An 11,618-nucleotide genomic window follows, 5' to 3' on the forward strand; every position below is an offset into this window, starting at 1 on the left:
ACTCAACTCTTAAAAAAAACAGTTGTTACATAACCAGTTTATGATCTGAATATTACCTATAAACTTAATTTTCATTCAGACACACACAAAGATGAAAACTCAGAAGAATAAAAATTTTGACATAGTTCGTTTTGTTAGCCTTATTTCTTAAGGTTTCAAATGTATTTATAATATTAAGATGGCCAGTTAGCATCTCAGCCTCTTTCACTCACTTTCCTTTTGGCCCACAAATCTAAGCTTCTGTTTTAGTAAAATATTTTATTTCCTTCTTAACCTGTAAAAATACAGATCCTCTCAGCTTTTTTGGACCTTTTTTGACTTTCTTACCCTTTGATCTTATGTCACACATATTTCATTCCCATGAATGTGACCACATCTTGTGACTGGCTTATTTTTCATATATTTGTTCTCTTTTAGCCTTGTAAAACCCATTTTTATCTCTTCATTACATGTATCTTTCACATGAGTCTTACCTTTATTACTGCTATATTATAATAATAGTTCAAGATGCTAATTCAAAAGGAAAAAAGTTTATTGTGTCTCCTGCTACTCCTAATTCTTAAGATGGTCCAGGAACTTCCCTGGCAGTCCAGTGGTTAAGACTTCGCCTTCCAGTGCAGGGGGCGTGGGTTCGATCCCTGGTCAGGGAGCTAAGATCCCACATGCCTCGCAGCCAAAAAACCAAAACACAAAACAGAAGAAATGTTGTAACAAATTCAATAAAGACTTTAAAATTGGTCCACATCAAAAATAATCTTAAAAAAAAAAAAAAGATGGTCCAGCCATGAGGTAGCTGATTTGGCATTCAAATTTATGATAGAACTAGAATTCCCAATATTAAGGAACAGGTAACTTTATTCTCTTAAATGGGAAAATCTCCTTTCATTACTAACGAGTTAGGAATTATGGGGAAGTTCTGTAATTGGACTAAGGGTTTTGTTTCAGAAGGATTGTAAATATAAACTTAGGAAATGAAATTTGTGATAAAGTTAATGACATTTATTGATCACTTAATGTGTGCCAGACATGATACTAAACTATACCAACTACTTTAGATACACAATATCTATTAATGCTCACAGCAGTTTCATGAAGTTTGTGTTGTTTTCATCTTTTATATTGTGATATGAAAGGTGAGAGAAGTTAAATAATGTCCAAGTTTGCCTAGCCGTTAGATGATTTTATACTCATGTCTTAACTTAGCTCTCAACGTTTATGCTTTTTCTGCTATTCTCTACAGTTCATTACACACATAGACACGCAAACACACACACACAGCTACAATGCTTTGGAAGGGGGTATCTGCATATATTGGCTATTGCAAAATTTGAGAAAAGCAAACATCAGTTTTAAAATTACTAAATTCACAAATCTGTTGATGAGTGTAAATTAAGATAACATTTCTTACTTGCTTTTTCACAGACTGAAGGGGCTGGACTTGCCACTTGTATAGAACTATGTGTAAAAGCTCTTCGCCTGGAATCTACAGAAAATACTGAAGTGAAAATATCTATTTGCAAGACCATTTCATGCTTGTTGCCTGATGATCTGGAAGTTAAACGTGCTTGTCAACTGAGTGAATTTCTTATTGAGCCTACGGTAGATGCATATTATGCTGTGGAAATGTTGTATAACCAACCAGACCAGAAATATGATGAAGAGAATCTTCCAATACCAAATTCTCTACGCTGTGAGCTCTTACTTGTATTGAAAACTCAGTGGCCCTTTGATCCAGAATTCTGGGATTGGAAAACCTTAAAACGACAATGTCTTGCATTAATGGGAGAAGAAGCATCCATTGTGTCTTCAATAGATGAACTAAATGACAGTGAGGTTTATGAGAAAGTAGCAGACTATCAAGAAGAGAGTAAAGAAACTTCCATGAATGGTGGAATTGGTGCTAATTCTGGCCTTCTTAGAGACATTTGTGATGAAAAGCAGAAAAAGAGAGAGATAAAACAATTAAGAGAGAGGGGGTTTATATCTGCTAGGTTCAGGAACTGGCAAGCCTACATGCAGTATTGTGTGCTGTGTGACAAAGAATTCCTTGGTCATCGAATAGTACGACATGCTCAAAAACATTACAAAGATGGGATTTACAGTTGCCCCATATGTGCAAAGAACTTTAATTCTAAAGAAACTTTTGTCCCTCATGTCACATTGCATGTTAAACAATCTAGTAAAGAGAGACTAGCAGCTATGAAACCATTAAGGAGGTTGGGAAGGCCTCCTAAGATCACAACTACCAACGAGAATCAGAAGACTAATGCTGTGGCCAAGCAGGAACAGCGGCCTATCAAGAAGAATAGTCTCTACTCAACAGACTTCATAGTGTTTAATGATAATGATGGCTCAGATGATGAAACTGATGACAAAGACAAATCTTATGAGCCAGAGGCGATCCCAGTCCAGAAACCAGTACCTGTTAATGAATTCAATTGCCCTGTAACTTTTTGTAAAAAGGGCTTTAAGTACTTTAAAAATTTAATTGCTCATGTAAAGGGACATAAGGATAATGAAGATGCCAAGCGCTTTCTTGAAATGCAAAGCAAAAAAGTTATTTGCCAGTACTGTAGACGGCATTTTGTAAGTGTTACTCATCTCAATGATCACTTACAAATGCACTGTGGCAGTAAACCATATATCTGTATACAAATGAAATGTAAGGCCGGTTTTAATAGTTACGCAGAGCTCTTAACCCACCGAAAGGAACATCAAGTCTTTAGAGCAAAGTGCATGTTTCCTAAATGTGGCAGAATTTTTTCAGAAGCTTATTTACTATATGATCATGAAGCACAACATTATAATACCTATACTTGTAAGTTCACAGGTTGTGGTAAAGTTTATCGTTCTCAGAGTGAACTAGAAAAGCATCTGGATGATCACAGTACTCCTGAAAAAGTGCTGCCTCCTGAAGACCAACTTAATTCTTCTGGAGATTCTGTTCAGCCTTCCAGAGTGAATCAGAACGCAGAAGGGAACACTAAGAAAGAAGGATCTGTGCTTCCTTCAGAAAATAACATGGAAAACACCTTCCCAGCAGATAGAAGTGGTGCTTGGGATAAAAGCAAGGCAGAATCACCTGTGACCAAACAAGACCAGATTTCTGCTTCAGAGCTCAGGCAAGCTGATGGACCACTGCCAAATGGTTTGGAAAACCCTGCCCCTGCTCCTCTGCTTCAGGCCAGTGAGGTAGCTGTGTCCATTAAGGTATCCCTCAATCAGGGGATCGAGGATAACTTTGGAAAGCAAGAAAACTCAGCTGTGCAAGGCACTGGTGAATCACTGGTCACGAACTTACATACACCAGTTGAAGATCCTTGTAATGGTTTGTGTCATACAGGTTTCCAAGAGAGAAAAGAACAGGCTTGTTTTAATGAAGCCCAGATTACTCAGAATTCTTTAGTAGATTCGGAAGCCCTCAAAATAGATGACCTTACTCCACAAAACTTAGAAAGACAAGTGAACAACCTGATGACCTTTTCTGTGCAAAATCAGGCAGGATTTCAAAACAGTTTACCAACTGCCAAGTTTGAATGTGGAGGTAATGTTAAAACATCGTCCAATCTTTATAATTTACCTCTGAAGACATTAGAAAGTATCACATTTGTTCCACCACAGCCCAACCTCAGTAATTCTTTAGGAACTCCATCAGTGCCTCCAAAAGCACCAGTTCAGAAATTCAGTTGCCAGGTTGAGGGATGTACTCGAACCTATAACTCTTCACAGAGTATTGGGAAACACATGAAGACAGCACACCCCGACCAGTATGCAGCATTCAAAATGCAACGCAAAAGCAAAAGGGGTCAGAAAGCTAACAACTTAAATACACCAAATAATGGAAAGTTTGTTTATTTTTTGCCATCACAGGTGAGCAGCTCTAATAATGCATTTTTTACACCACAGACCAAAGCCAATGGGAATCCTACTTGTTCCAATCAGTTGCAGCATGTCTCACCTTCCATTTTCCCAGCTCATTTAGCAAATGTGTCAGCTCCACTCTTGCCCTCAGTGGAAAGTGTCATAAATCCAAATATACCTTCTCAGGATAAAAATGAACAAGGTGGTGGTATGTTATGTTCCCAAATGGAAAGTTTATCTAGTACTACCTTGCCAGCACAAATGGAAGATCTAACCAAAACAGTTCTGCCTCTGAATATCGACAGTGGCTCAGATCCTTTCCTTCCGTTACCTGCAGAAAGTAGTTCAATGTCTCTCTTCCCTTCACCAGCAGATAGTGGGACTAATTCTGTTTTTTCCCAGCTGGAAAATAATACAAATCATTTTTCCTCACAGATGGAAGGGAACACGAATTCCTCTTTTTTAAAGGGAGGTAATGGTGAGAATGCAATTTTTCCTTCACAAGTCAGTGTTGGAAATGACTTCAGTAGCACCAGTGCCCAACAGTCTGCACTGGAAAAAGTGAAAAAAGACCGTGGGCAGGGCCCAAATGGGAAGGAAAGAAAACCCAAGCACAACAAAAGGGCTAAGTGGCCAGCAATTATCAGAGACGGGAAATTTATCTGCAGCAGGTGTTACAGGGCTTTCACTAACCCCAGATCTCTGGGTGGACACTTGTCTAAGCGATCTTACTGTAAACCACTGGATGGGGCAGAAATTGCTCAAGAACTTCTGCAGAGTAACGGGCAGCCTTCTCTTCTTGCCAGCATGATTCTCTCCACAAATGCAGTAAACTCGCAGCAGCCGCAGCAGTCTACCTTCAGTCCAGGAGCATGTTTTAAAGATCCATCATTCCTGCAACTTCTTGCTGCTGAAAATCGCTCCTCAGCATTTTTACCAAATACATTTCCTCGGAGTGGTGTGACTAACTTTAATACAAGTGTTAGTCAAGAGGGAAGCGAAATTATTAAACAGGCTTTGGAAACTGCTGGCATTCCCAGTACATTTGAGGGTGCCGACGTGCTCTCTCATGTCCCCCCAGGTTGTGTCTCAGACCCAGCACCAGTAAATGCAACAGTGATGCCAAATCCACCTGTGCCAGTCCTGCTGCAGACTGTATGCCATGCAAACCCCCTGCTGACAGACCAGAATAGGACACCAAACTCCAAAACTTCCTCCATTGAGGAATGCAACAGTTTGCCTGTTTTTCCAGCAAATGACTTACTACTGAAGACTGTTGAAAATGGTCTGTGCTCTAGTTCATTCCCTAATTCTAGTGGGCCATCACAAAATTTTATCAGTAACAGTTCACGAGTTTCCGTTATAAGTGGTCCTCAGAACACAAGGTCTAGTCATTTAAATAAAAAGGGAAACAGTGCTTCTAAGAGAAGAAAGAAAGTTGCTCCTCCACTAATTGCCCCTAATGCTCCCCAAAACTTGGTAACAAGTGACTTAACGGCAATGGGACTTATAGCAAAGAGGGTTGAGATACCAACTACTAACCTTCATTCAACTGTAATTCCTAATTGTGAACCTCAGGGTTTGGTGGAAAATCTAACACAGAAATTAAATAATGTTGACAATCAGTTGTTTATAACTGATGTGAAAGAAAACTTTAAAGCCAGTCTTGAGTCCCATACAGTGTTAGCTCCCTTAACATTAAAAACTGAAAATGGTGATTCCCAAATGATGGCTTTGAATTCATGCACACCTTCAATAAATTCTGATTTGCAGATTTCTGAAGACAATGTTATACAAAACTTTGAAAAGACTCTTGAAATTATTAAAAGTGCTATGAATTCTCAAATACTTGAGGTAAAAAGTGGATCTCAGGGTATTGGTGAAACATCACAGAATGCTCAAATAAATTATAACATTCAGCTTCCTTCAGTAAACACTGTACAAAATCACAAATTATCCGATTCTTCTCAGTTTTCCTCCTTCATAGGTGTCATGCCAACAAAAAGTAACATTCCTCAGCCTGAAATATTACATAAGGAGGATCAAGTACAGGAGATTTTAGAAGGCTTACAGAAATTAAAATTAGAAAACGACCTGTCCTCTCCAGCACCCCAGTGTGTACTGATAAATACATCAGTGACACTGACTCCCACTCCTGTTAAACCAATTCCAAATGTCACACTTGTTCAGCCAGTTTCTGAAATGATAAGCAACATTCAGTTTAATGACAGAGTTAATAAACCCTTTGTGTGTCAAAACCAAGGCTGTAATTACAGTGCTATGACAAAAGATGCACTGTTTAAGCACTACGGTAAAATTCATCAGTACACTCCAGAGATGATTCTTGAAATTAAGAAGAATCAGTTGAAATTTGCTCCATTTAAATGTGTAGTACCTACATGTACAAAGACATTTACAAGAAATTCGAATCTCCGGGCACACTGTCAGTTGGTACACCATTTTACAACAGAAGAAATGGTAAAGTTAAAAATAAAAAGGCCTTATGGAAGAAAATCTCAGAGTGAAAATTCGTCAGCCCCGCGAATTACACAAGTAAAAAGACAGCTAGCTATGACAGAGGAAAATAAAAGGGAATTCCAGCCTGCTTTAGAATTGGGTGCAATGAAGGAAAATACCCTCAGTAATATAGCAGTGATCCCAGAAAAACAACTTCTAGAAAAAAAAAGTCCTGATAAAACAGAAGGTTCTTCACAAGTGATGACCGTTACTTCAGAACAATGTAATACAAATTCTCTCACAAATGTACAAACCAAAGGACGGAAAGTTAGGAGACATAAAAAAGAAAAGGAGGAGAGAAAACGCAAGAAGCCGGTTTCTCAATCTCTTGAGTTTCCCACAAGATACAGTCCCTACAGACCTTATCGATGTGTTCATCAAGGCTGCTTTGCTGCCTTTACAATACAGCAAAACTTAATTCTGCATTACCAGGCTGTACACAAATCAGATCTACCTGCATTTTCTGCAGAGGTTGAAGAGGAAAGCGAAGCTGGTAAAGACAGTGAAGAAATTGAAACTAAACAGACTGTGAAAGAATTTCGATGTCAGGTGAGTGACTGCTCTCGAATTTTCCAAGCAATTACTGGCCTAATACAACACTACATGAAGCTTCACGAGATGTCTCCTGAGGAAATTGAAAGTATGACTGCTTCGGTGGATGTTGGGAAATTTCCATGTGATCAGTCAGAGTGTAAATCTTCATTTACCACATATTTGAACTATGTTGTTCATCTTGAGGCAGATCATGGAATTGGGGCAAGGGGAAGTAAAACTGAGGAAGATGGCATATACAAGTGTGACTGTGAAGGCTGTGACCGAATATATGCGACCCGGTCCAATCTCCTCCGACACATTTTTAATAAGCATAATGACAAACATAAAGCTCATCTGATTCGGCCAAGAAGATTAACACCTGGTCAGGAAAACATATCAAGCAAGGCAAACCAAGAAAAGACAAAGTCTAAACACCGGGGGACAAAATACAGATCTGGAAGGGAAGGAACCAAAATGCCTAAGACCAAACGAAAGAAAAAAAATAATTTGGAAAACAAGACTGCAAAGATTGTGCAGATTGAAGAAAATAAGCCTTATTCTCTGAAACGTGGGAAGCATGTATATTCTATAAAGGCTAGAAATGATGCCTTATCTGAGTGTACGAGCAGATTTGTCACCCAGTATCCATGTATGATAAAGGGGTGTACATCAGTCGTTACAAGCGAAAGCAATATAATTAGACATTATAAATGCCATAAATTATCTAAGGCATTTACATCACAACACCGCAATCTTCTCATTGTCTTCAAACGGTGTTGCAACTCACAATTAAAGGAAACTTCTGAGCAAGAAGTTGAAAAGAGTGATGTGAAAGATTCTGACACGGGTATATCAGAGAGCAGTGATAACTCAAGAACAGCTGTAGTTCCACAGAAGGAAGTTGAAAAAAATGAAAAAGATGAAGTGGATGAGCTAACAGAATTATTTATTACCAAATTAATAAATGAAGACAACACAAGTGTGGAGACCCAAGCTCAGACCTCTTCAAATGTTAGTAAAGATTTTCAGGAAGATAACCCCTGCCAGTCAGAAAAACAAAAAGCAAGTAATTTGAAGAGAGTTAATAAAGAAAAAAATGTCTCCCAAAATAAAAAGAGGAAAGTTGAAAAAGCCGAACCAGCACCAGCAGTTGAGTTCAGTAGTATGCACAAGGAAGAAGAAACCGCTGTTGCAATACAAACCACTGAGGAGCATCCTGCATCTTTTGACTGGAGCTCATTTAAACCAATGGGATTCGAAGTATCATTTCTGAAGTTTCTTGAGGAGTCTGCAGTGAAGCAGAAGAAAAATACTGACAAAGACCATCCAAATAGTGGGAATAAAAAAGGATCCCATTCAAATGCAAGAAAAAATGTTGACAAGACTGCTGTGAGTAGTGGAAATCATATATGTTCTTGTAAAGAAAGTGAAACCTTTGTACAGTTTGCCAATCCATCACAGCTTCAGTGCAGTGATAATGTAAAAATTGTTTTAGACAAGACTCTTAAAAATTGCACTGAGCTTGTCTTAAAGCAACTTCAGGAAATGAAACCTACCGTCAGTCTGAAAAAACTTGAAGTGCATTCAAATGACCCAGATGTGTCTGTTATGAAAGAAATCAGTATGGGCAAAGCCACGGGGAGAGGGCAGAACTGATAACTCATGTGCTATTAATACATTATTTACAGTTTTATTTTAAATAGGAAGCCATCAAGCATGCTAGAATTGTGTAACTTTTTTGTTTTTCTTTTGTTGTTGCTGACATGAATTAACCTGGCCAAAAGAGAAAAAAAAGAAAAGGAAAAAAAATCAACATGACATTTGTCATGTAAAACTTTTTTTTATCCCTATGGGACTTGAGGAACAGAATCAATATTTCAGTTACTGTAAATAGTCGAGCTAAACCTCAAATTTCTATCAGCCAGTTGCCCTTTCCATGAACTAAACTGAATTATCTGTGTGATTGATATGTTTCACCGGGTCACTGCTCATGTGTAACAGTACTCTGTAGATACCTTTTTTGTATATATTTATTATTGTAAATCATTTGCTGCCACCAGCAGTGTGTAAGTCTAAACTATTAAATGACACATTTATATTTGGAATTTTAATTTTTAACTAAGTGATCAAGTTTTTAAAACTGTTCTTTTATTGTTTTAAATTAAGAATTTTTTTAACTAAAACTAGAAACTCTGCCATAGTTCATTGATTTTTACATAAAACATTTATTTACAAGACTATCTCAAAAAATTACTTTTCACAAAGTAGGCACGTTATATCAGCACCTTGCTCTGCTTTGTAAATTTACCCTCCAGGATTTTTTGGGTGGTACTCATGTGAAATTAAAGCAGATTCTTTAGCAATTTCCTATAGCTGCAGTTTTCTTTTCAGTGCTTCTAATTGGATATAGTTACTATGATTCCATGAAATATAATGGAAATGTGAATAAAGAATTTACTACATCAAAGATTTTAAACATTTGGTATTTAAAAAAAAAATCTTTTGTGAATGTGATAGAAACTAGTAGTGTGGAGCAGTGTAAATATTTGAGGTGGTGATTTGTGAAGTAGCCCAGTATTGCCTTAAATAAAATCACATTTCATTTCTTGTTTTATACATGTGATCTTATAAAGGTTTTTGGGTTTTATTTGGTTTTTTTCCCCCATTTTCTGAGATTTATAGATTGGTGTATAGCTTTAAACTGTATAAACTTTTGTGGAAAGATTTTTTTAAACATTTTTATAAATCTAAAAATTGGTATCATCAAAGTGAGCCCATCTTGTGTTTATAAAATGCAAGAGTCCTTAAACATTTATAATTACATAGATGAAACACTTTCTATAAGGAAGTTGGATGTTTTGATTTTACTGTTTATAGATGTTAGATTGTACAGATTTGTCTGTATTTTCCCACCATATCTAATGATACTTTTTTCATTAGGTTGGTCTTCCAGAGCAGTATTAGTTGTTACAATTGATTATTTTGGTTATTCAGTATATAGTTAGCTCTTATAGATTAGCTTTATTCACCATATTTATACTGTGGATTTACGGCCAGAGACAGAGGTTATTTCAGGAGAGTTTATTACCTTCCTTTGAATTCCAATTAAAATCAGTACTGGAAACAAAAGAAAACATCCTTTCAAATTTACTTTTGTTTCTGTTTGCCATAAATAGTAGCATTAATTTTTGACTTTGTTATAAACCAGTTGCGTTCACAATATTATTAGCCTGAGATATTGATGATATTGTGATATGAAAATGTGTGTATTCCCTGTTCAACATCAGACTTGCAGGAAAAATGAAGCACTTAACATTAACTGAAATTGCTGGTACTCTGAATAAATAAGCATGGTCAAGGAGTGAATTATTTTCTTTTGGAAAATATTTTTTTAAGTTTTATTATTAAAGTATTATAGTTTTATTTTTAGGGCCGAATGGGTTATATTGAATAGTTGGTTTCACCTCCTTAAGGTTTATTACCAATATGCATAAAACTTGACACATTAAAGTCCCTATCCTTTGGTAAGCCCACTGTTATTTATTAAAATAAAAGTTCTTATGGGTGATTAATACATGTTTTTTTCTAAATTAATAATAACTTAACTTTGAGTCATTTTAATATTAAATTTTTGTTAACAACTGAATGTTTCCGTACAGTTTTCTTAGAAGTTGACCTAGATCTTAAAGGTAGGCATTTGGCAAACTGCCCTGTATAGTACAGCAGTAAGTAGGTTTATTTCTGATGAATGTAGTGATGAGCCTGTTAAGGGAAAATGCCAGTGTACTGGGGCTTTTCTTTTGCTCATTAGCTTAAGAAAATTAACCACCAGAACTTCTGTAGTTGTTCTCCTACATGTTGGGGGGTGGGGGGGGCGGGCAGTTTGCCAACATTGAGTTAATTTTTTTTATATTCCAGGTACTGTATGCTAAAAGTAATTATGGAATAGTGGGCTTTTTAGCATGGAACAGAAAAGTCAAATTATGGTATAAAATAATGAATTTATAGAACAACAGCATGTTGGTAAAATTTGATACAGAATGTAATGCCTAAGTATTAAAAAAGTATCAAAAAGTATATATTTTTCATGGTATAATTTTCCTCAACCTCTTGTCTTTGAGATATTTTCTTCCTACAGTGTAAATTTGCCTAAGTTTTCATCATTTGAAAAATGGATTTTTTTCCCTCTTCTAAACTCAGAGAATTTGAATCTTACAGATCAGAACATGTTATTCAGAATACATCATTAAGTGAAATGTAACAGTTTGAGAAATTTTCAGCAATGTTAAATTCAGCATAATTAAATAATTATTTTAAATGGCTGGACAGAGTTTTACAAAGGCAAATTTTGATCATCAGGTAAGCAAACAGTTGCTATAGTTATTAAGATAAAAGTACATGAAAGCTAGAGACATCGAGAGAATGCTCTGTTTTTCAGGGAAAAAGAGGTAGGTGGTTATGAGTGTTTCTAGAAAGATGGGTCTTGAAAGATCAGTGAGTGGCCGGCGGCTGCTCAGAGGGGAAAGGGGAATTCTAGGCAGGAGACAAGCGGCATAGAGCGTTTGCAGTATTGCAGGTGGTCTGTGTGGAAAGATAGGGAGTTGGAGAAGCTGAAGCTGAGGAGGCTGATGGGCCAGGTCGTGAAGGTTCTTGTTTGCCACATTTAGTCTTTATCGTGTTTTGTTTTTCAAGTGGTTACTGAATGC

General features: G+C 36.8%; 1 protein-coding gene across 3 annotated transcripts in view; it reads left to right on the forward strand.

Annotated features, from left to right (window-relative positions):
- ZNF292 (zinc finger protein 292) overlaps window positions 1–10,989 on the forward strand; it is an 87,802-nt gene extending 76,813 nt beyond the window's left edge. For all 3 annotated transcript variants that reach the window (XM_029223464.1, XM_029223465.1, XM_029223466.1), the window contains one exon: window positions 1,423–10,989. In XM_029223464.1, coding sequence (XP_029079297.1) covers window positions 1,423–8,568 — 7,146 coding nt within the window. In that variant the 3' untranslated portion in view covers window positions 8,569–10,989. The remainder of the gene's footprint in view (window positions 1–1,422) is intronic.
- The last annotated feature ends 629 nt before the right edge of the window (window positions 10,990–11,618 follow it).

Source organism: Monodon monoceros, unplaced genomic scaffold, assembly GCF_005190385.1.
Source record: "Monodon monoceros isolate NGI ecotype Baffin Bay Population unplaced genomic scaffold, NGI_Narwhal_1 Super_Scaffold_15, whole genome shotgun sequence".
Lineage (NCBI taxonomy): Eukaryota > Metazoa > Chordata > Mammalia > Artiodactyla > Monodontidae > Monodon > Monodon monoceros.